General features: G+C 40.9%; 1 protein-coding gene across 5 annotated transcripts in view; it reads right to left on the bottom strand.

Moving 5' to 3' along the window:
* Window positions 1-26,433, bottom strand: part of mrps6 (mitochondrial ribosomal protein S6) — a 108,222-nt gene that overhangs the window by 7,357 nt on the left and 74,432 nt on the right. For all 5 annotated transcript variants that reach the window (XM_059650202.1, XM_059650201.1, XM_059650200.1 and 2 more), the window contains one exon: window positions 20,171-20,310. In XM_059650202.1, the coding sequence (XP_059506185.1) occupies window positions 20,171-20,310 (140 nt within the window). The remainder of the gene's footprint in view (window positions 1-20,170; window positions 20,311-26,433) is intronic.

The raw sequence follows: 26,433 nt of genomic DNA, 5'->3' as shown, positions 1-26,433 counted from the left end.
TTGTTAAATTACCTATATGACAGCATCGTCTGAGAATTAGAGCCAGATAATTTAGGCGACATTTTAGAAAGCACTTCTACACATTAGTGTGGTAGATATTTGCAACTCTCTTCCGTAAACCGCAGTGGATCCTGGATTGGTTGTAAACTTTAAATCAGAGAGAGATAAATGTTTGTTAAGGGATGTGGGCCAAAGGTCGGTGTATGAAATTAGGCCACAGATCAGCCTTAATCTTATTGAACAGTGGAATGGCCTTCTCCTGCTTCTACATTTCTAAGTGTGGCAAATGCACACCTTTTTTTCTAAAGCAAATTGACATTTGATTGAATGGCAGAAAACAAAGAACTTATCGACACACAGCAATGGAAGCTGAAGAAGAAAACAAATGATCTTAACTGTTGTAAAGTCTTCATATTTATTTACATGATCTCTTTTCTTCCTCTATTGTCTTTTACATTAGCTCCATTCAGGTTTTTAGGTGACTGACCCATTAATCAAAATCTTTAAGGCGGAGTTAGATTGATTCCACTATTAGTGAAGAATCAAAGTGAATAGGATGTACAAAGAGGAAAGTAGAGTTAAGGTTACAGTAAGGACAGCAGCAATCTTATCAAACAGTAATGCAGGATAAATGAGCCTAATGGCCTACACTTACTTGTAATTTGTGCATTTGTAATGTCAGAAGCAGGGTGGAGGGAGAGAGTGTGGAAAGCGAGTGTGTGCACGTGTGTGTGTGTGTGGAGAGCGAGAGAGAGAGAGCACGAGAGAGTGTGTGTGTGTGTGTGTGTGTGTGTGTGTGTGTGTGTGTGTGTGTGTGTGTGTGTGTGCGTGCGCACGCGCACACACATTAGGGGCAATTCTATTTAAAAGAACATAGGAAGGGGTCAGATTCATACATTCTGCATTGGTTTCTGAGACTTAGGCAAGCACAATAACGAAGCACAACTTGGGAAGGCTGCACTGTGTCTCGCCGCATCTTCCATCAAAGTTTCTTGCCTGGGAGCACAAGTATTACCCCCAGCAATCCCGAGAAAAAAAGCCAGTCTCTAACCACAAACAGATGTGACTGATGTGACAGGCATATTGAACAGCAGGAATGTGGTGTCTCACATTCAAGCCTAGAAGAGGTTTGATGCTCTCATGAGGACAGGAGGGAAGAGGCAGCCATGGAGTTTGACAGGGTATTAGAACACATGACTAGGGAGAGGTTGGGATTACCTAGAGACATGGTTACAAAATTAGAAATCACACAGCAACATAGCACATAACCCGTGAATCATTAATGCAAGGACCATGTCTTTTTATTTTGTGTTCTTAAAAACTGGGAATGGAAATAAGAAACAGTTTTATAATTCAGTGTTTGAAAATGTGACTGCAATTCTGCAAGTGGCTAACCTGTCACCTATGCCAAGCATCACGTAAAGAACTGTTTGAACAAGCAGTAATTGAAGTTAGAGTTGTTGACAATTTGAAGCTGAGGGGGTGCACAGATGAAGATTTTGTTGGCAACGAAAGGTTGATTGGTATATGAATTAGTGAATCAATGTCAGAGGTAATTTTGCCTGCCAACAACTGCTTGATTGGTTCTCAGTTAACTGGGAACAAATTTCAGAGTGAGAGTGGAATTCAATTCTTCCATAGCTCAGGAGCAGTCGTCCTGTTCTCTGCAGTCAAAACTCACTGCAAGCCCAAAGAAAACCAGGTCAGAAAGCAGACACCAGGTTGTAGTCCAAAAGGTTTATTTGAAATCACAAGCTTTTGGATCATAGCCTCTTTGTCGGGTGAACTGCTCTATTTTGCACAATCTTGAGAGGGCGGCTGATGAATCTGGTGTTAACGCATCTCCTGACGGTTTCAGCATACATGACGAACCTAGGGCAGCAGTCTTCTGGAGAGGTTCAATCCAACTCTTTATTCTTTGGTCGCTGCATCACGGATTTCTCTATTGACTGTTCTGATTCGTTAGTTGTCTTGTTGGGCTTGCCACTGACATCTTGAAGTTTGTAGAAGAATTCCGGGAGCTTCATTTGTTTGATGAATTCCTTTGTGTCCACCACAAGACCAATGGTGTCCATTTTGGTAGTGGGGCAGAAATTGAGCCATTGGCTCAGAACTTCGATTTTGTCCAGTTGAAGGATGTAGTCAGTCAAGTTAATGGTGGATTTCCCTGTTGTGGTACCTGTCTAAACCGTGGTACCAGGGGAGGCTTGGTTACTGCTGCTGGTGGTGGTGGGAAGTTTCTCCAGTTTCTTGTTCTGGATGTGCATTTAAGCAGTGTACTTGCGTTGCCTCATCTGCTTGGCTTATAGTGTCTTTATAGCTGGTCTGCGGTATCCTGAGAGCCAGCTGAGGACACCGACTCTATGCTGCAGCGTCTGCGATAGAGTTGATGGATGAGATGACAGAGGAATATGCAAGAGGTGCGAAGGCAAGGTCTCTCAGTTTCGTTCCTGTTGTAGGTTGACTTGAGTGGATTCATCCTCTGTAGTCCTTTCAGGATTTTCTCTGCTTTCTTGCATCTCTGCAGAAACTTGATGTCGTGGTTGATATGTGTGATCTTCTTGGAGATCCTCTCCATTCTGAGCCAACAGTTGGTGGGGTCAATAGTAGCCATGATGGGGAGGTGCCGGTGTTGGACTGGGGTGGACAAGGTCAGAAATCACATGACACCAGGTTATGGTCCAACATGTTTATTTGAGATCACAAGCTTTCAGAGAACCCACTTCCTGAAGAAAACCAACTCCTCTTTCTTGCAACAATTGTCATATGCATGTGAATTTAACAGATAATTAGAGACTTTTTATAAAGTAACCTGACACCGTGCATTTCTCACGAACCAGTGGAAGAAACAAGAGAAAGACAAATGAAGCAATGTGCTGACCAGAAGAATCATAAAGATCATCTCAGCAACAGGACCCAAGAACAGTGACTACAAAATTCTTTCCCCTCTGTCCACAAAATATTTACGCTTTATGTTTGCCTGTGTGAATATGAGAGGGAGCTTATGAAGATATTCGCACTTTTATTAATTGCATCACATGCCAATGACTTATAACTGTTTACCTGCAGATAAAGTCTAATTATTTGTAACAAATGGTGAATATTGTCCATTGCAGATACCTGTCCAATGCTTTCTATCAATTTAGGTCAGAAAGTCAGGGATATTGAGGAATGTTGCATGTTTAACTTTATGACAATTCAGAAGCAGTGAGGCTTGATTCCCATGGGCTACCTCAGTAATTTGGAACATGGAGTTCTGTCACCACGAAATGAAATATGGGCACCTGCACAATAAAGACTTCAAACTTTTTCTCCCAGTCAGTACCAAATCACACTTTCCATTTTCCACAAGCTCTTCAAGTAGGATGCAGGAGTGCAGCAGAGGGAGTTCATTCTCCTGGGAAGTAATGACTGCATGACTATTGTGCAACCACCAGCAGCATGGATCTCTCTCTCTTAGTGGGGCCTCCAGGGGAGTTTGAGAGGTTGTTGTCACATGATGCAATGTACATCGCAAGTGATCTGATGCAAGGGTTTCTTTTGGTTAGCCAATTCTTTATCGATGCTAATATATCACATCCATACCAGAGCTGTTATTTTGTGCAATAACCATTTATGTAGCACCTTATTAAATGCCTTTCAGAAATCCAAATACACTATATCTACAGGTACCCCTTTATCTATCCTTTTTAATAAGCCCTCGACGATCCCTTCAATTTCACAAAGACCATTTCCCCTTCAGTTAATCACATGGTTGAATAGATTAAGATTTTCTAAATGTTCTGCTTCTACATTAACAACGATTTCAGCATGTTCCCAATTACCAAATGTTACACTAACTGGCTTATAGCTTCTTTTTTTCTATCTCCCCTTCTTTGAATAGTGTTAATATTTCTAATAAATTCTGATGCAATGGGCCATATAATCCCACCCTAAACAGTATTGTTATAAAACATGGGATTCTTACAAGTTGAATTGCACATAACTATAGGCCAGTTAGCTTAACTTCAGTAGTGGTGAAAATGCTTGAATCTATCATTAAGAAATAGCAAGACATCTAGATAGAAATTGTCCCATTGGGAACACCCAGCATTGGTTCTTTGAGGACATTACTTGCATGGTAGACAATGGGGAACCTGTGGATGTGGTGTATCTGGATTTCCAGAAGGCATTTGACAAGGTGCCACACCAAGGGCTGCTACATAAGATAAAGTTGCACAGTATTACAGGAAATGTATTGGCATGGATAGAGGATTAGTTGATCAGTAGAAAGCAGAGAGTAGGGGTAAATGGGTGTGTTTCTGGTTGGCGTCAGTGGTTAGTGGTGTGCCTCAGGGATCAGTGTTGGGACCTCAATTGTTTACAATTTACATAGATGATTTGGAGTTGGGGACTAAGTGTGGTGTGTCAAAATTTGCAGATGACACTAAGGTGAGTGGTGGAGCAAAGTGTGCAGAAGGCACTGAAAGTCTGCAGAGGGTTATCTGTAGCCTAAGTGAGTGGGCAAAGGTCTGGCAGATGGAGTACAATATCGATAAGTGTGAGGTCATCCATTTTGGTAGGAATAACAGCAAAATTGACTATGTTTTAAAGGGTGAAAAATTGCAGCACGCTGCTGTGCGTAGAGACTTGGGTGTCCTTGTACATGAAATCACTAAAAATAGAATTGCAGGTGTAGCTGGTAATTAAAAAGGCAAATGGGATTTTGCCTGCCATTGCTAGAGGGATGGAGTTTAAAAACAGGGAGGCTATGCTGCAGCTGTATAGGGTCCTGGTGAGGCCACATCTGGAGTACTGTATGCAGTTTTGGTCTCCTTACGTGAGAAGAGATATACTAGCACTGGAGGGGGTGCAGAGGAGATTAACTCAGTTGATTCCAGAGTTGAGAGGGTTCGGTTATGAGGAGAGACTGAGTAGACTAGGATTATACCCATTGGAATTCAGAAGAATGAGGGGAGATCTTATAGAGACATATAAGATTATGAAGGGAATAGATAAGGTGGAGGTAGGGAGATTGTTTCCTCTAGCAGGTGAAACTAGGACTAGAGGGCATCGCCTCAAAATAAAGGGAAGCAGCTGTAGGACTGAGGTCAGGAGGAACTTCTTCACCCAAAGGGTTGTCAATTTGTGGAATTCCCTGCCCAGTGAAGCGGTTGAAACTACCTCACTGAATGTGTTTAAGGCAAGGCAAGTTTTTGACCAGTAAAGGAATTAAGGGTTAAGGTGAGTGGGCGGGAACGTGGAGCTGAGTCTCAAAAAGATCAACCATGATCTTATTAAGTGGCGGGACAGGGTTGAGGGGCCAGATGGCCTACTCCTGCTCCTAGCTCTTAAGTTCTTATGTTATAAGCACTTTCTGTTTTAGTATCCTTTGGTACTGCCAGCTGTATTTCCTCTGGTGCACTTGTAAATCATGACACTGTATTCCGCTGAAACCTTTCAAGTCATGTTCAATTTGAACAATGCGGACTGGGTAGTCTAAGATAATGTCATCTCCAGTTTAACCAAAGGAAAACTTTTAAAACATTCAACCCAAAATATCATGTGGTCTTCTGCATTCAAAACAATAAGTTATATACACAATAAACTTCACATCTCTGAGATATGTATAGACGTCAGCTGGGGAAATTTGGAATTTTATGGTCAAAATTAACACTAGTGCTGCAACATTTCAAAAGTAAACTGGATACTCATTAAGCCAAAGATGTATTGTCTTAAATAAAATTTATCAGCAGGACAAGTATCTATTAGATACTTGCAGCTTGTGGCTCAACCTCCTGTAAGATAGTAAATAATCAATTTGAGAGCGAGACCTTGGAAAAGTATCCTAAAGTAATGAAAAGCAGTGATGCTCACCAAAAGCTATATGATTCCGAAGATTTAGAACTGCAGAAATGAACCATAAGACATGGAAAATTTAAATGTCAGCTTAAATAAATCATCTCTATTGCCTTTAAGCCTGTATGCCCTTATGAACAGCAACTGCAGGCCAAGTTATTTTCCACAAGATCAGTAAATTAATCTCCTGGTACAAACTGGTACAATCTTCCTTCAGTCAGATGCCAGGCCTGGCAGAGTGACGTATGCAGTAGTAAAAGCTGCTGATCTTGGTAACTAGCTGCTCAGTAAACAGTCAAACTCCAACCGGAACAGGATCCAGCTGCAGCCTGCCTACAAACTAAATGGCAGGCTTGGCACAAACACAAACCCTTTTGACTTCTTTCAAGCATTGTTTTACAATCAATCAATTTGAGTCTGTGTGAATATTCAAAACTTAATTTATCAAAATCAAGAAATCCATGTCCTTTTAAGTATAGGCAAGTTTTTTTCCAAAACTCTGATCTGTTTGCAGTTACTGTTTCAAGAAACCACAATGCCTCTTTAAGTTTAAGAGTCTTTCAGGATTTTGCAGCATACAACCGATATTGTTTCACAATTATACAGTTGGCAGCGTTTGTAAAACCATAGTCCACAGATTGCGCAGCTAATTCACAAAGAAATTTCGAATCAAAATTTCAATCAACTTCAGTCAGAAACAAATAACTCAGGAACACTGCATATCAGAATCAGGATTTTAAAAACAAAAGGGAGTAAAAAAAAGCTTGCTATATTTGAAATCTATAATCAGATCTCAGTTTTGTTTACCTGTAGTCATCTGCAATACCAACTCACCAGCCACTTTGAACAGTGTTCAGAACCTCCAGGGACGTTGAGTCCAGTTGAAATCCATATTTAAATTATAAAACAAAGCAGCAATTTGGGGTTGGAGTTAATTCAGCCTCTCACGGCAAGAAATATGATGGCCAGGCCCACATAATCACGAGAGAGGCCTTATGTCAGTCCCATAGCCTGAGGAAGAAGGGCGTGCCCTCTCACAGGTTTCTGATTACCAACACCAGGATGCCAATTAGATTCTTAATGAACCAGTTGATGCCCACTATCCCCGAGCCTGCTGCAAATTGATGGCAGCTTGGGATTAGATGCAGGTACCATGACTTTCCCATGGCCGCAGCAGGTTTCCTGGGGATGGCTGCTGCTCACTATCTGCGCCCAAAAGACACTGTATTTGGCAGGGGAAGATCAACAAAAGACACTCCACTGCTTTTGTCACTGACCCATCAGTGACCCACCCCTACCAGCAAGCCCCATCTCACCTTCACTCACTGTGGCCTGAGATCCCTCAATGAGCCTAAGTTTCTGCCAGGCATTTTACTACCAGAAGTCACTGCACAAGAAGCTACGAGCCTTTGTTTTGCTGACGGCTCTCAGGTGGGGAAGATGACCTCTGCTAGGTAGTTCAATCCTGGGGAAGGCCCAATGGTGGTTAGTAAAGTTTCTGTAGAATATTTGATTCAGTTGGGTCTCCACCAGGAAGCTGACGGAAGCTCTCCACTAGTTTTCTAATCGGGGTGGGGGGGGGGGGGGGGGGGGGGGTGGCGCGAACACAAGTCCCCATTGGGGTAACAAGACATTGATTGTGAAAAGCTGTCTTTGTAACAAATACAGTGTGAATTTGATTCCAGAAGAATCTAAGACCTTTCAGTCATAGAGTCATACAGCATGGAAGCAGACCTTTCGGTCCAACATAATCCCACCGGCCTACTCCTGGCCCATATCCCTCCAAACCTTTCAATTCATTCATCTAGCCAAAACGTCTTTTCTTGCTTAAGATAAGGTTTCATCATCAAACATGTGGTTTGATAAGGTGAAAGATGCCTGGTTCTAACAATCTGATTGATAAAACAAAAAATGAACAGTAGGAAATTGTTTTCGTGGTATTATTCAGGCTGAGCGGAGGAGATAAATTATCAGATATGCGGTCACAACGCCAAGGCCAATTCCACATAAACTAATTAAACTGACCAGACCCTACCTGCCCAAACCTGTTCTTTGCTGAAGTCAGCAGCACTGTTTATACAATAACATTTATACCATTGACTAAAAAAAGGAGCAAGACAAGTTAAGTAGTAAAGTTCAAGAGAAACCAGACAGGACTGCAGTTGCTCAAACATCAAGGAATAGATAGTTGCACCGAGCCGTTGTTATCATGCTATTAAGAATGAAGAAATATATATCTGCAGTTTTTCAGAACTAAAATGGGAATAATGGAGAATTTCTATAATGCAGAATACACTTCTCCATTACTTCTCAAAAATATGCGTTAGCCCAAAAATTCATTCTGATTGCATCACCACACAGACATTGATCAGCATGATTGTCAGCTCAAGACCAAATGATAAAATGGTGGATCTGTATCCAACTCCTGTAAGTTGGGAATCTCCAAGATATACTGCACATTGTATTTTATAACCAGCACAAGGAGACAATTTGGATTCACAGCTGGGTCACAGACTTGAAAGGGTGGTTTTGTAACCCATGAAGATGAACTTTCCATATAAGTAGCTGGAGTGGCTCTAGGCTGCAAAATGCCCACTCCAGCACAGGTTTAAGACAGGACTGTTCAAGGAGGAAGTTTCAATTTTTCACTCTGGGGATACTTGCAAAGTTCCACTTGCAGCAGCTATTTTAAAACAGAGGTGAGAGATCAAGTGACTAGAGATTAAGAATCACTGACAGAAAACTATGCAAGGAACTGGGAATAAAGGGGGCACGTGCAGAATTTTCTCAGACTGTCGAGAGACATTAGGCATGGGCTCAGTTGTCAGTTTGGAGACATTTATTTGCTAGTGGATAATTTTTAAAAAAATATTCACTAACAGAATAAGGGTGTCGCTGGCTAGGCAGCATTTATTGCCCCTCCCTAATTGCCTAAAAAGAGTAGTTCAGAGTCAACCACATTGCTGTGGGTCTGAAGTCACATGTAGGCCATATCAGGTAAGGATGGCAGTTTCCTTCCCTCAGTGATATTAGTGAACTGGATTGGTTTTTCCTATATTCGACAACGGATTCATGGTCATCAGTAGACACTTAATTCCAGATATTTTATTGGATTCAATTTCCATTATTTGCCATGGCAGGATTCAAACCCTGGTCCCCAGAATGTTACCTGGGTCTCTGGATTAGCAGTCCAACGATAATACCACTAGGCCATTGCCTCCACCAAAATTAGTGACTTGGCAATGGTGCATGTACGCCTGTGTAAAAGATGAAACTCCCTAAAATTCTACTTTTAGAAAGGGCTCATCTTTTTAAGAGACTAGTCAACATTGCAAAACTTTTACTTATCAAGGCCCTCTCTTTTCATGTTGATTGCTGTGGGAAATACATTTTCTCTCTTCTTGCTTATTTAACTAATGTATTCCCATTTGTTCCTCTGCTTCTCCTGTACTGAGATGCTGGTGACTACGTCATCATCAACTCCAGTCCCACTCCAACAAATCTAAATGAATGCCTCCTGCTAGACTGTTTGAGAAACAAGAACTGACACTGACGTGAGGTTGGAAATCTATCATTTAAATATCTGAACTCTACCAGGATCTGTGTGTCTCCGTGTCCACGTGGGGTGGAGGGGACCTTAGCTAATCAATAGACCCTTTCCACAACAGCATTTGCTGTCAATCGCTGACTCCGAAAGTTATCACTCGTGTGGCATCTAGTCTGACATTTAGGAAGGCCTATACTGCTGAAGACGTTCTTCCAGATTGAGGTATTAAACCTTTTCCTTGAATGGGTGAAAAGATTGCATGGCACTTTTATCTTCCCTGAAGAAAGTTCACTGCCTCAATCAGCTCCAACAAAAATGCATTCACAGGTAATTTATGGCATAGCTGGACTTTGTTTTGTTCAATCCAGTTGGCTTGTCTGCCTATGAAACAATAAATATACTGCACAATTAAATTATTGGCTACAAAGCATTTCAGGATGTCTCAAGGGTGGAAAAGTCATAATATAGATGCCAGTTAAAGCCAAAGAAGAGGGCTGCAGCAAGTTAACGTGGCAATTAATGATCTCTTGATGACCAAAGTGACTTTGACAGAATCGTGTAGGGAATGACTACATTTCTGCACACAAATGGTTCACTAATCAAAATGGTTCTAGATTTGAATAACAGTAATGCCCGTTAAATATTAAAAATATCAGCCAGAACTACCTTCTCAATTAAGGAGCAACAAGAGTTGTGGACTCAATTATCCATAAAAGCCACTGAAGTGCCCAGTTTCAAAGGGCCCAAGGTTTAAAGCTGAAAAGAGGAGATTTGAAGAAATGATGAGAGTCCAAACGTTACAGTAGATCCAGCATACACGATAAGATTTAGGTTAATTGCCTTTTCCCGTTTCTAAATATTTTCATCCAAAATTTCTTCCTGAAATCGAAAGATACGTGGAAACTAGAAACCCTATTGAAGCCAAAGCTGTACTCAAATATTACATCACACAATCATACAAGAAACAGTAGACTGATAGTGACCAGATAAGTGAGTAAATACAGACTGTATAGATGACTGCCCTTTCACAGTCACATTTCTGTAATAAGTGCCTGTATAACTGTAAAATTGACAGTGCTGCAGCTAAGTGCAAAACATCTCTCAAACATAATTGAAGTGATTTGTTTTGAAGCTTCTTTTTCAAAAATCAATCCAGTTCAATGAAATGTTGAGTGTGAGATTTAGAACAGAGGATGGGGTTCAACAAATGGAACTTTCTTTGAATATACAATGAGTGGAATTGCATATGGGTCTGAGTGACATGGGCCATAACGTAATGTGTGGCAGAATTAGGTAGGAAGTGAAGTGAGGTATATCTTGACGTCAGGAACAACTTGCACCAATTTTTATGCTTTTCTCAATTGACATGTGCCTCAATGTTTGTACCTACCCCAACATCCCACTGTCCCCCACATGTCACCTAAGTTCCATCAAAATGCTTACAGCACCCAATACCAACTCCACACCTCATCATAGTCCTGTTTTCCAGGATCAATCCACTACTCCAGTGTAAATTAAAATTAGAAACCATTAAATGTCTATTAGGTTTGCAAACAATCAGGAAATCAGAAATCACGTCTAATGCATATCATGTTAGTACAACCTCTTAAATCTTGAAATAGTTTGTTGGATCAATAAATGACCTGCTCTGCAGGATTCAATTTTTGTTTTAAAACTTTGCCAAGCATTCACAATGGCTACAGTTGTGAAGTCAAAACCTTAGAGCTACATTTGCCGAAACTGAGAACAAGAGTACTGACTTATTTTCATTTCAGGATAGAGTTCATGTCAATCAATTGAGAAGAGCAAATGCTCAGATTTTGTTTTTAATTTTCAGTCACAAGGGTTTCTTTTTAATAGCCAGCACTGTCAGCCAATCTAAATCTCAGCAGAAGATATGATAGCAACATTTTTTAGTCTTTTAAAAAAAAACTTTAATGCATTATACCACAATTCCACAATATTAGTCAATATAAGGATGAATTTACCTTTGTAGGACAGATCCCTATGATAAATCATGTCCCTAAAATACATCTATATTACAATATACCATGTAATGGTGACATTTGAAGGGTTCAAAAAATTTTTAAACGCCTGTCAGAAAGTTTCCAAATCTTCAGCAGACTCCTTGCAGTTGCCACAAAGTCTCCAAGGCAATGAGTTTTTTTTAAAAAAGAATTTTTAAATCCTTCACAAGCACATAAAGAGAGTGTGTCTGGGAGGAAGCACAATTTTTCTAATAATGGAGACCCCAGCACTGGATGTGAACTGCATGCATTTTGTGCCTAAAGCCTGCCCACCTGGTAAAAGGCCACATGAAATGATGTGGGGTCGCAACGGCACAATAAAATTGCACTTCCAGAAAAAGTAAAACTATACTCAGCATTTTGTCACCGAACTGCACCTCCATTGGGAGATGAAAAGCAGCCCTTTTTCTCTAGCTCTGCACAGACCTGTTAATTTTTTCCAACATTCCTTGCTTGATGTGAAATTTGATAGATTTGGTTAAGTCTCCCCATATCTAGCTAAACTCAAACTTATAAGCTTAACATTTTTCACACAATAATTTTTCATAATTTGAGTAACAGTTTTACAATTTTAAAAAGTGCAATCCATGAAAGCAAGAGGTGTGCACGTAGCAGCGTGGGTACCTGATCATAATGTGAATCCCAGTAGTTGCAGGAAAGCAAGGTAAATCATGTCTCTCGTACAAATTTTAAAAAACAGAAAAATTATTCTGATTTGAATTGAGTCCAAAATCTGTTGGCATCTACAGTACTACAAAATAAGGTTCTGACCTTATTCACAACAGTTACTGTAAACATTTAAAATCTAACAGTCTCTACAGGCTGTTTGGACATAAAATCCATCCCAAGGCAGATGAAATTTTGCTGCTCTGCTGGCATATTTTTAATTAAATAGGCCAAGTTCTATCTACGAGCTAGGGGAGGAAAACCAAAACCAGCTAAGGCTCCTGACTGATATTCTGTGACTCAGGTCAGAAGTACATATTTTTGGATGCCAGAACAATATTGGACTTAATTAGGAGGGCCTGAGAAGTTAAATAGCTCGATGACATCCAAATTGGCTCTAAACAACAATTGGCTACCTTGGCAAAATACCAAATGGCACTGCAGACCGTAAAATTTAGGAAGAGCAAAGGTGAAACCAAGAGTCAGAAAATATAAAATAACTAATGTGCGCAGACTACTACAATTGCAAAAATACTGTTGTGCTGTCCTACATTCACTTTACATACCAAGAGAATGGTGGTACCTGAAAGAAAAGAGGTGGGGACCAGTTTGCCAAGTGCTCCTGGTTCCAATCCGGTCACTTTATCTAGGGACAAATTGATTACAATATTGGCATCCCATGCAGCAGGAAGAGAATTAACAGACATTTTCATCAGATATTTGAATTACATCACTGTCCATGACTCAACTTCTCATAGGAGGTAAGAACACACCAGGAGGACCAAGCAAAAACAAAAAGCAAGTGTTGGAGAAACTCAGCAGGTCTTGCAGAATCAGTGAAGAGAGAACCAGAGTTAATGTTTCAAATCTATCATGATTTCAGAATATAAATGCATTCTAAAGAAGAGTCATAATGGACTCAAACATTTTAACTCTGCTTCAATTTCCATCGACGCTGCCACACCTGCTGAGTTCCTCTAACACTTGCCATTATTTCAGATTTCCAGTGTCTGCAGTATTTTGCTTTCAAAAGGAGGTCTGAGCAGCCTGTCAGTTAAAGGGCATCTAACCCTTACATGAAAGAGTGGCGAGACAGAGATCATCTTGGGACACAGGCTTGCCATTGCAGTAGTGTCTCATGCTGTCCTGCAGAATGCTTGGGTTAAAGACAAACCTTGCAATGCCATCAGCATTATCTCGCCTTTGTGTTTCTTGCTCCTGTGTCCCAGGCTCTTTGGCAGAATTCTCACTACTACCACTGTGAAGTCATCATCAAATCACAGCCTAGCTCTTCAGGCTGCTCAGTTTCTCAATGAATGGCAATGCATGGGCTGGGTTCTCTTATTGAATGACTCACAAAGATCCCAACCAAAATCCCACTACTACTAGATTAGGACCCAAACACTTTAAGAAACCATAAGATCCTGCCCTAGATTATCACACCAGCCTCACGGATGTACGATTACGACTCTTCCATGATGACCATAGTAGAAAACTGTGTCCAGCACCACCACAGGAGCCACAGCAGTTCAAGATGACAACACACCTTATTTGCAGGGAAGGTATGGACAGTTAATAAATGCATGCATGTCCATATCATTCACATTACATAAAGTAATACTTCAAATCCAATTTAAAAGGAATCAACTTTCCTACACACAATCCTGGTTCATTTCTAGTATTTAGTGTTACCTCACCCACAAGTACAAGGATGATTCATCATTCTAACTTCTCCCCTCAACAAATGCTGTATGGCTCCAGACCCACAACAATGGGTATATATTTGAAAGTGATGAAATTAGAGGGATACAGAGATGGGGCTGAAGAGTGGGACTAACTGGGTAGCTCTTTTGGGAGCCAGTACAGACACAATGGGTCAAATTGCCTCCTTCTGTACTGTAAAATTCTACAATTCTATGAGCATTAGCATGCCCTGGAAAGTTTTGTTTTCAACCTCGGATTCAGTCTATACCCAAAGGATCAATTTTGCCAGACTGCACAATCCCTTGGGTTACATAGCTTTGTAAGTTTCTTGTTTCAGGCACCCGATAAGCGAAGAACACCTTTTACGAATCCTAGTGAGTTCAAGCCCTAAAATGGTCAAATAAATAAGAAACTATTGTAAAGACTGTCTTTTTTTGGTTTTGTTCTTGTTAAAATTGTAGACAGAAATGAAAAGAAAACTGCTTTAAAACCAATTTTAAAGGATTGCTGTATGTTTTGAAAAGCAACTTAAGGTAATCATTATGTAAACAGCTGCATGAACAACCAGTAATTTAAATGTGGGTTGCAGATGAACTGGAGCTGAGGAGTTGCAGCTGGGTGGCAACAAAAAGTTAATTGGCCTACAGGCTGATGACCTGCTATCAATAACAGAAGTCTTTATCCTGTCAACAACCATGTGATTGGATCCGAGGTTCACAGCTTGGGACTGGAAACAAGATAGAAAAGTGTCGATCTCCACCAGCACAGCAGCTGTCTCTCTGTTCTCTGCAGTTAAAACACATTTTAAACCTGAAGAAAACCAGTTTGTCTTTCATTCAGCAACTGTTGTAAGATGCAACTTTTAATTGATAAGTCAGAGAGATCCTTTATAAGCAAAGCATCCCTCTTATCTTTTACAAACCATCTGAAAGCATCAGAGAAGGATAATTGAAAAGCAATGTTCTGACCAGTTCAAAGCTCATCGGAATCAGATCAGCAACCTATTAAAGCAATGACTGAATTGTCTTCCAGGTTTTCTTCTATTTTTCCCTGTCTGCAAATCTGTGTCTGTGTGTGTAAGGGGGAGTTTATAACGGGATTAGAGTTTTACCTTATAGTTTATATGCTGATGGCTAATAATTGTTTACCTGTTCCTAGACTTTACCTACAAGAAATAGTAACTCTTATTAAGGACAGGCACCTTGCCTGTGCTTTCCTTCAACCTAGGTCTGAAAATCAGATAAATCGGAGACTTTTGCATTATCTTAAAATCTTTTAGTTTTGCAACAAGCCCAGAAATGACAGAGCTTGAATTCCACTGCATTACCCCAGTGAGCCATGTCACTACATCTGGTTACATATTAAGGTCCCAATAAGTAACAATGAAAGGAACAATTACGGAGTTCTGCATTGTACACATCTGGTACAACATTTGAACCTTAAGCTACCCGTGAGATACTGAAGAAATTAAAGGCAAGTCAGTGATCTCTTCCATATGCTAACTTGTTTTGACGTCCCGAGAGATTGTTTTAATCACTGGGAACACTCAGGAGCTATTTTACACCAGGGATTCTAAATAAATGCAAGATGCTGTTGCTGTTCATGCTAATCCATTAAATGTATTGGCAGATTCCATGATTCCAGTTCCCACAATGTACATTTGTTAGCTACACGGGTCCATTCAATGCAGACTTTCTAGATGTCCATAGCTTTACCATATTGTTCAATCTGATTGGACTGTTTTTAATGTCAGACCACATTTTGTGAAATTTTGTCTCCATTTCAACAGTACTATTTAGTGATGAGAAGGAGGTAACCCTCAGCCAAAAATAAATCAGAAAACATCCACAGATTTAGAAGTATTTAAAGTACAAACTTGCACCTTTCATGTCTCCACTGGAACTCAAAATGCTTCACAGCCAGTTAATGATCTTTGGAAAGGGGCACATGGACACCAATTTTCACACAGACTAGTTAAGTGATTGAACGTTTTGCTCACGGTTTTGTTGGTTGAGGGAAGACATGCTGACCATGGCATCCTTTCAAATAAATATATAATCTACAGGTGGCACAGTGGCTCAGTGGTTAGCACTGCTGCCTCACAGCGCCAGGGACCCAGGTTCAATTCCACCCTTGAGCCACTGTCTATGTGGAGTTTGCACATTCTCGCTGGGTCTGTGTGGGATTCCTCCGGTGCTCCGGTTTCCTCCCACAGTTTAGTATGTCCAAAGGTGGACTGGACATACTAAATTGCCCACAGTGTCCAGGGATGTGTAGGCTAGTGGATTAGCCATAGTAAATGCAAGGTTACAGGGAAAGGGTAGGGGTAGGTCTGGGTGGAATGCTTTTCGAAGGATTGTTGTGGATTCGATGGGCTGAATGGCCTGCCTCTACATGTAGGGATTCTGAGATTCAGCTTAAGGCTGCACATGTGCAGGAGCCACTATACAGGGAAAGAATGCAGACGTTGTTATTGTAATGAACATGATGCTGATTGTTAAATTTAAATCTTTGATTGAAATCTGATCAGTGATAAAATGGATAGTTAAATTCTTCCAGCTTTATGTATAGGCAACAGAAACAGATTAGGTGTGTCCGCATCATTCGTTGGAAGGCATGTTTCTGGCAATAGCTTTTTAGGCTGTGCCAATTAGTTTGAAAAAGCAACTTTTGTCCTGACCTTTTGCTTGTTACCCTGTGCTATGGTGACAAGGAAATTAATGATTTATTTGCGCCTTATGGCTTTGTGCTTACATTTGATCATTCTTGAGGATACTTGTCAGTTCTTCTACTCCAGTTTCCGTGTCTATCCAAATAACACATGTGTGACCAAAGTACATAAGGTATTGCTACTGTGTGACTGTATCAGTTAATAAACAAATTAATGAGAACGTGAAAGCACCCTGAAGAGCAAAACAACAAATCCCAAAAATCAAATAACAGAAAATTTAAAGATCCTCATATAAAGATATTACTTTGTGCCCTAAGAACAGGTTTAACTTCTTATCAAGCTTTGCAATAGCGTAGCTTCTGAAGTTGAATTAAAATGAAGGTCACTGCACATCACCTTGTGAAATCTATCACAGTACTTCTTGAACATTTGCAGAGAGAAGCTATTTATTTACTACAGTTTTTTTCATAATAACCAATTTTGTTCTATTGAGCAGCTTGGCCACATAGTTAAAAAGATACAAAAATATCACGTCTTCAACACACAACACCACTTTCTAACTCTGGCACTCTGCTTTGGAGTCTAAAATAAACTCAACGTTTATTTTCATAAACATTTCAGCCTGGAAAAATCCACAAACAACTTTCTGTGGCTTATTTTGTGAAAGATTTGGAATTCAGATCTTAAAATATTTAATACACAAATTCAGCATATAATTTACAAATAGGGAAATGGCAGGGTGCAACTAGTAGAATCTATCAAAGACATTTCTATTTAAATCAAATAAAAATAGGAGTACAAGAGCATAAAAACAAAATAGAAACTGAGTAGCACTATCACATTTGTCACCCATCCCTAACTGCTCTTTCAGAAGGCGGTAGTGAGCCATTTTCTTTTTACATAGAAATGAGCTGCCTACAGAATCCCTACAGTGTGGAAACAGGCCCTTCGGCCCAACAAGTTCACACCAACCCTCAGAGCATCCCACCCAGACCCATTCCCCTGTAACCCACCTAATCTATACATCCCTGAACACTATGGGCAATTTAGCAAAGCTAATCCACTTAACCTGCATACTTTTGGACTGCGAGAGGAAACCGGAGCACCCGGAGGAAACCCACGCAGACACGGGGAGAATGTGCAAACTCCACACAGACAGTCACCCGAGGGTGGAATCAAACCCGGATCCCTGGTGCTGTGAGGCTGCAGTGCTAACCACTGAGCCACCGTGCCGCCCCAAATTTCATTGCACCTGTCCAAATGTTAGCCTTTATCCTCTTCTGTAGTGACTTGGGACAACAGAGTTATATTCTAGGCCATTTCAGAAGACAGCTAAGAGTCAACCACATTGCTATGAGTCTGGAATCACACGTAGGCCAGACCAGGTAAGGATGTAGATTTCTTTCCCAAAAAGAAATTGGCTGGTTCTTATGTCAATCATTGAGATTTGTACCAAGTCCGATTTTCAATTCCATATCAATTACTAGCATATACCAGCTGGTATGGTGGGATTCAAACCAGGGTACATAGGGTAATAATGTCATCCATGGGTTGCTAGACCACTGATTACCATTATACCTTTCTTGAAGTGCCTAACCTTGAATCCAATCCATTGGAATAAAAGTCAAATGTGAATCATAAAGACTACCCAGTTGGAGAAAAGGATCCAAAGCAAGAGATTTGACAATATGGCACTAAAAAGGTAATTTCACTCTGAAGCCAGAATGATGTGCAGCCAAACTGTGAATATCAATGCAGTACTAGATGTTTTTCCGAGGCTGAGGAACAGGAACACGGGTGGACAGAACAGTAAGAGCTCAAATCTGCACGTGAATTGTTACTCTGGATCCAAGAGCTGACATCCAATGTTAACAGTCCCAATACCCCTCACTGAAGCAAACAACATGCTATATGAAAGTGTTCATTTGCTAGTGACAAAATATGAAGCAAATTTTACTGCTAGAAAGCCAATCATTATAACGCTAGCTTGTTCTGAAAAGTATAGGAAGAAATATTTGATGCACAAACTGCATTAATGCACCTGCTGGTTTCTTTCAAACAAAACAATACTTAATGTGCTAATATTTATTGATTAATATTGGTTGTTTGCCCAAAACCTGTCCGGGCTGACTGCCTCTAACTCTGGAATTGTTGCGGACCTTCTGCGATGGCTGAAAGGTATGCTGGACTCCACTGGCTCTGATCCAGTTTTATTGATTGTGTATTTTAGACAGTTTTAATAGTTTTAGTATACGTTTATTTTAGATTTTACAAACTTATTTTCTTTTCTTGATATTATATTGAGTTTTATTAATAAAGTTGTCTCGTTTTAATCGCTAGTAAAGGGTGGACAGTGATGGTAGTTTGTAATAAACTTCAGTAAAACAGATCAGATGATATCAATAGGGTTTAGATGCTAACCAAAAGTTGTGTGACCTTGCTCACGATTTACGCACTCGGCATTCTGCTTTACAACAGGATGACCTATTCCCTTGTTTAAGACCTAGTTGGCTGAATTAAATAGTGGGCTTTAATGACGTGTCGACGAGCGATGTTAAACTCAGCCAGAGCACTACAGACTGCTATAGATTGGAAATTGATCGTCATCGTACCATTCAATAGCCACATGCACTTACATAGTATTTTCAATGAAAATTCCCACTGCGCTTCAGGAGAGAGCTGTAAAGTAAACTTGATACTGGCCCATTCACATAAGGAAATATTAGCACAGAATATCAAAGGGGTAGATTTTAAGGAGCAGGTTAAAGGAGGAAAGAAGTAGAGAGATGGAGCAAAAACAGAAATTGCTGGTGAAACTCAGCTCCTCTGGCAGCATCTGTGGGGAAGAAAGTGGAGTGAACCTTTCAATTGTGGTGACTCCTCATCAATATTCAGGTGTTAGGTCAATGAAACAATCAAGGTTGCAAAAAGTCTGGTTCAGCCTCAGACAGGTACGGGGGACAGGGATGGAGTTGGCAGGTAAGAAATGGGATTTGTGGCAGTGATGACAGATAAAAGCATGAACAAAGAGAGAAATTGCCTTTAAAGCTTCAGCTTTATATTGCATATTAATGCTAGAGTACTGTCTGCTTTGTTTTGACAATTCAAGGGAAAAAAGGATGCAATCACAATACAGATTTTACTCAGTGCTGCAATGATAAACAAACAAGCTTTTTGGTTTAGACTACCACAGAATGTGTTCTGAAACTGTAGATAGAGTGCGAGATGCAGTGGTGTGGGCAGTAATGTCACTGGACTGGTAACTTGAGCACCAGGCTAAATTCTGGGAACAGCGTCTCAAATCCCATCATAGTGGATGGTAAAATCTAAATTCATTAACATCCTTTAGGGAAGAAAATTTGCTGCCCTTACTTCAGTCCAGCCTACATGTGACTCCAGACTGACTGTAATGTGTTTGACTATTAGCTGCCCTTTAGGCAATTAGAGATTGGCCAGTGACGCCCAATAATAAAAACAAAGTGATTCCAGTAACAGCAGCACAGAGACAAGAATTCACTCAACCCTCATGTTTCGGTAAGTTTATATAACAGCTGAACAGATAAAGATTCACTGTGGGTCATGAGACATGAAATATGTATGCTTACTGCTCAAGTAATCAATGACAGTAATTCCATAGAATAGCTCGGGGAAAACCTCCTGAATTATAATAGCATTTTAGCCATCTCCAAATCTTACATTTTTCTAAATCAGACATACCCGCCGCTGCTGTGACGCTGATTGTGTTTGGACATTTTGTACGGCAGTGTCCGTTCTCCTAAATTCTCCAGGTTCCTCACCACAGCTCCACGCTCCAGTAATGCCTCCACTGTACGGCGTATGGCTGCAGCTGTCTCAGTCTGTTAAAGAAATAATGAGTGTGGAAGTGGGAGTGTAGGGGTAGGGTGTTGGGGAGAGATATATAGGAGGGGAAGGCAGGGAAGTGGGAGAGCAGAGAGATGAAAATTTGAGTCCAATGGTGGCACCAACTAAAACACCACTTAATATCTCAAAACCCCAGTCACTTCTCACTTGGAGTAATTTATTTACAAGCGTCAAAAGCTCCCCTTATAGGGAGCATTTTGAACTTGGAAGGAAATTCTAAATACAATAATATCTTCAGAATCTATGAAGTTGTTTGACCATTTATATGTCTATTCATGGTATGGCGAAAATCATGTTCCGGTCACCTCTAGATGAATGATTTATCTCCTGTGACACTGTAAATTAAAGGAAAAGTTAGCCCTTCATGATATCTCTAGTGAATTTCAAGACAAAACAGCTTTTAAAGGCATCGCAAGGATAATTGCAGCAGTCTTCTCACAACACATCAAACCTTACACTAAGAGGTGCTCCGTGCCCATTTTTATTGCCACCAACCTGAACTTGACCAGCAGAATGTCAATAATGTAGTAAAAATTGATGTCTTCAATTAACTGAAGCATAGCATCAAAAATCAGAATGTGCTTGGGTAAATGCTACAGTACCCTATAAAATAATTAATAGCTGAGCATTTGGAAACAGCAGACAGGATGGATTTATGAAAGGGAAGTTGTGCTTGACAAATCTCTGAAACTCTTCAAGGATGTAACTCATGGGAGTTGTTCAGGAGAGCCAGCAGATATACTTTATCTGGACTTTCAGACACCTTTTGACACAGTCCCACATGACAGATTAGTGTATAAATTACACGTAGGATTGATCATAGAATCTCTAAAGTGTGGAAACAGGTTCTTTGGCCCAACAAGTCCACACTGACAGTCAGAGCATCCCACCCAGACCCACCCCCTCTATAACACACCTAATCTGCACATCCCTGAACACTACAGGCAATTTAGCATGGCCAATCCACCCAGCCTTCACATCTTTGGACTGTGCGAGGAAACCGGAGCACCCGGAGGAAACTCACAGAGGCAGGGGGAGAATGTCTGTGTGGAGTTTGCACAGTCACACTAGGGTGGAATCGAACTCAGGTCCCTGGTGCTGTGAGACTACAGTGTTAACCACTGAGCCACCATGCCACCCCTATGGGTCACTGGGGCACTGTATTGAGATGGTTGGCAGACAGGAAACAAAGAATAGCAATAAATGGATATTTTTATGAATTACAGGCAATAACCAGTGGGGTACTGCAAGGATTAGTACTAGGACCCCAGCTTTTCACCATACATTTATATGATTTAGATGAGAACTAAATGTGATATCTCCAAATCTGCAAATGATACAAAGCTGGGTGGAAGGACAAGCTGTGAGGAGGATGCAGAGATGTTACAGTGAGATTTGGACAAATTAAGTAGGCAAATCCATGATAAATGAAGTATAATACGGATAAAATGTGAGGTTTCTCAATTTGGCAGCAAAAACAGGAAGGCAGATTGTTTGAATGGCTATAAATTGTGAGAGGGAAATGTGCAATCAGACCTGGCTGTCCTCATACACAAGTCACTAAAGGTAAGCATTAGTGGTACAGTAAAGAAGGTAAGTGTGATGTTGACTTTCATAGCAGCAAGATTCCAGTACAGGAGTAAGGGTGTCTTGCTCCAATTATAGACGGCCTTGGTGAGACTATGTTCCTAATTCATGTGAATAGCATCAATGCGCAAACTAATTCTAAGCTTGCTACTTGATTTGAAACAGGTAATGAGGAAGTAATTAGGATGCTAGGGAAGGATTTTAATGAGTTATGCAAGTGGAAAATTAATGCAATTTAATTTTATCAATAGGCCGACATTCTCAACTTGCGCCAAACTTCTTGATGGCTTTGACTGGTGCAAAGGAAACTCTGAGCTACAATCTATAGCAGCTGGTTTCCTCGCAATTCACTTTTTTTGAGATTGGATTTGGGCTGTTGAGATGTCATGATGTGGCTGTACAGGACATTGGAGAGGCCTTTTTTAGAATACAGTGTACAATTCTGGTCTCCCTGCTGTAGGAAAGATGTTGCGAAACTTGGAAGAATTCAGAAAAGATTCACAAGGACGCTGCCGAGACTGGAGGGAGAGGCTGGATAGGCTGGGGCTGTTATTCCTGGAGTATCGAAGGCTAAGGGGAGACCTTATAGGAGTTTTAAAAAATCTGAGCGGCATGGACAGGGTGAATAGCCAAGGTCTATTTTTGCATGGTAGGGGAGTCTAGAACTAGAGGCATGGTTTTGAAGTGAGGGGGGGGGGGGAAGATATAAAAAGAACCTGAGGGGCAATGTGATGCACGTGTGGAACAAGCTGTCAACGGAATTGGAGGAGGTGGGTACAACATTCATAATTGTCTAATTACAACATTTAAAAAGCACCTGGATGGGTACGTGAATAGTTTAGAGGGATATGGGCCAAATGCTGGCAAACAGTATTCCGTATGTTTTATGATATCTGGTCAGCATGGACGAATTGGGCTGAAGGATCTGTTTCTGAGCTATACATCTCTAGGAATCTATGATAATGACAGCCATTAAACAACTCCTATTACTCGCCAAATGTCTGCATAGCAGGCCGTAATTGGACAGTGGTCAGCAGCTGTGCCAGGGCTGGCAGAGATAATGCCAATTCTAGTCAGCAAAGCCACCTGCCAATTTGTACCATACCACTCAAGTAACTACTCTTACCAATCAACTGGATCCGAGTAACCACATAATCAGCAACACAGTGCCTTGACATGAGGGACAATCTTCAGAACTGGCAGAAGAAGCAACTGTACTCTTACATCATATCAATATGATTGACCTACTCTCCAATAGTTAAATAACCAGGCTTGGCCTCCACCCTTCTTCGTTTTATCCTATATCCAGGATTGCTCAAGAAACAGCTTTCACAGCTTCCCGAGCTACACTAAGTTAGTTACAGAAGACAAACACGCACCAGCATTCCCTCTAACCTAATTCTGTCCTGAGATTAAACATTATAATTCCGCTTTCTGATAGGTTAAGGTGGAGAAATCAGTTCATTGCAAAATTTTTGTTGATTCTACAACAGGATTTATTTTAAATTATTTGTTAAGGCAATGAGGGCATCGCTGGCCAGGCAGCAGTTATTGCTCATCCCTAATTGCCCAGAAGACTGTTCGGTGTCAACCACATTGCTGGGAGTCTGGAGTCACATGAAGGGCACACCAGGTAAGGGTGGCAGTTTCCCTCCCTGAAGGACATTAATGAATCAACAACAGATTCATGGTCATTAGATTCTCAATTCCAGATATTTTTCATTGAATTCAAATTCCACCATCTGCCGTGGTGGGATTCAAACCCAGGACCCTACAGAACATTATCTGGGTCTCGGATTGACATCACCTCCCTAATTATGCAAGCAGAACATCTGCATCAAAGCATGTTCCATCCAACCTCTGCAAAGACAGAGCAACCACAGCTATGTTGAGGCCAAGATGAAATTAAACACAGTAAATGCCCGAGGTTTAGCCAGACTGTCGTACAACTTGTTGTCATAATTAATAGAGATGTGAATCTAACTACATATGTGTTATTACAAAGACTGACTATTTTCTCCTCCCTAACATGCACAACTTTGTCCTACCTCAACTCATCTGCTTCCGAAACTTTCATCCACGTGTTTGCTATCTTTAGTGATTTGACTATTCCAACAAAATGCAGCACATCCTCCCATCTTGCATCATTGGCAAACTTCAGGCCGCCCAAAACTTTGTTGCTGTGATAACAAAGTGTGGGGCTGGATGAACACGGCAGGCCAAGCAGCATCTCAGGAGCACAAAAGCTGACGTTTTGGGCCTAGACTCTTCATCAGAAAAAAACTTTGCTACTGTGTTCTACTTTGTAACAATCAAGTTTACCACCTTCTACCTCGTGATCCAGGCTTTCAAGCAATGCCTCAATTTTAAAACTCTCACTGTTCACTTCAATTCCCTCTGTGGCTCTGCCCCTGCCTGTGTCTACAACCTCTACCAGGCCCATAAATCTTCACAGTACCTGGGCTTCTACAGCCTGTCCTCTTCAGCACCCCGAACATTAGCAAACCACCAATTGCAGTCTGACTTACAGCAACAAACTTGTGGAATTCCCTCCCTAAACCTCACCATCTTTTTATCATTCTTTTCACCTTTGCAACTCCTTAAAGTGTAGATCTTGGTCATGCACCAAAACTCTTTAATATGTGTCTCAGTGTCATGTGTGTTTGAATGTGCTGTTGGATGCTTTAATAAAAGATACTCTGTTCTCATGATAATTTGGAAATGGTTTTGGAGCTTAAGTGATTAATTAAAGCATTGCAAACTAAAATGCAATGCCTTGCCTCCGTTTCTATCCTTCCCATAGCATCAATATCCCAGAACGTTAAGCTGCCAGACTTGTCAATCCCTGAGCCATGTTTCTATCATAGCTACGTATCCCAGTCCCATGTTCTGCACCATACCCTGGTTCATTTGCCTTAACTGTCATGCCTTTTGCATTGAAGTAAATGCAAGTTAATTTATCAGTCTTACCTTGTTCTCTGCCAGCCTCTTGTCTGCCTTGAATATTTGACCTACTGTACCAGCCTCAGCCTTTTCTCCTTTTTCACTGTCACTTTGATTTCCTTCCCGATACCCTACAAGTTTAATGAGTTCCAAGTAGCACTAGCAAATCTCCCTGCAAAGATATTGGTCTCCTGATTGCTGTCTCAAAGTCAAAACAGAAAAGTTAAGTAATCTAAACTGATGCATTTGATTATTTTAATAGTGCGTATATTAGCTTGTTTAAAAACTATAAGTCCCAGTCATGCATAAAATCTGCCAAAAGCCACACACAGCTTAATCAAATATAATTGTTGCATTTGTGAAAGAAACAGGAATTTTTGGGTTAACACGGTGTGGAGCTGGATGAACACAGCAAGCCAAGCAGCATCAGAGGAGCAGGAAAATTGACATTTCGGGTCGAAACCCTTCTTCAGAAAAATTGTTTGATGCGTTATTAATGGGGAGACTATTCTCCTGGCTGGTAAGTCTAAAACTCGGTGAACTCAGAAAAGGGCTCAGTCATTTAGGACTGAGAGCAAGAGAAATTGCTTCACTCCAAGAATGATGAACCCTTTGGAATTCTCGATCTCAGGTTTCTATAGATATTCTGTTGTCAACTGTATCATAGTCAGAGGTCAATGGGTTTTTGGGTACTGAGGGGGCTAAAGGAAGGCAAATAGTCAATTCCTGCTCCTGCTTCCTCTGCTTTTTCATTTGCTTTAATCTGAATATGGTGCGGTGGCAATAACAAAGATATGGAGCTGGATTTTTCACTCACCAGTGGGCGGGTTTGAAGACAATCCAGCAGCAGGGTTGGTATCAGGCAGCATGTCTGCCAGTGTAACAACTGTAGGCCTTAAGTGGGCAAATGTTTCCTGCTTAAGGGTTACATCCCAGCACTGCCAGGGTGAGACTGGGGAAGAGAGCCATGTCAATTACCTTGCAGTAGCAAGTTCCTGCAGGCTGGCACCTCACAGGGCTGAGTCCAATCCTGATGTGCTGCTTGGGCCTACAGGCCCCATCTCCCCTACCATCCCTCTCCCACATGTTACTCCCACCTCTCCCCACCCCCACCAGATTGCCCTCCCATGCAGTGTCTCTCAAACCCTCCCTCACCTCCGAAAGTGGCTACAATCTCCCAACCAACCTCTTGGATGAAGATGTGTGAAATCAATCACCTTATAATTCAGTCTGCAACTCAAGCAAGGCAAGGCCTGGATTCTTAACATTCCAGCTTATCAAGTATTCAAGAGCAATGGAAAAGAAACAAAAAAGAGGGGCGTACCAGCATTGATTAAGACACTTGTAATAATTTAAAATAGAAATGAAACAGTGTATAGCTCTAGGACTGAACTTGTTTAGCCTGGGATGAAGAAGGAGGGCCAGTTTTATAAAATCAAGTGCTCCAAACAGTGAGAAAGATAAATCAGCAAATTGCAAAGGCTGTTAAAAAGCAGTCACAGAGTAGAAGACTTTATCTATTCCAATAAAATAAAGATGGTAACAGAAAATTAGTCAAGTGAATCAGA

This window comes from Stegostoma tigrinum, chromosome 12 (genome assembly GCF_030684315.1).
Source record: "Stegostoma tigrinum isolate sSteTig4 chromosome 12, sSteTig4.hap1, whole genome shotgun sequence".
In the NCBI taxonomy this organism is placed as follows: Eukaryota; Metazoa; Chordata; class Chondrichthyes; order Orectolobiformes; family Stegostomatidae; genus Stegostoma; species Stegostoma tigrinum.
Note: the sequence above shows the minus strand (reverse complement) of the source record. Positions and strands in the feature narration are given on the sequence as shown.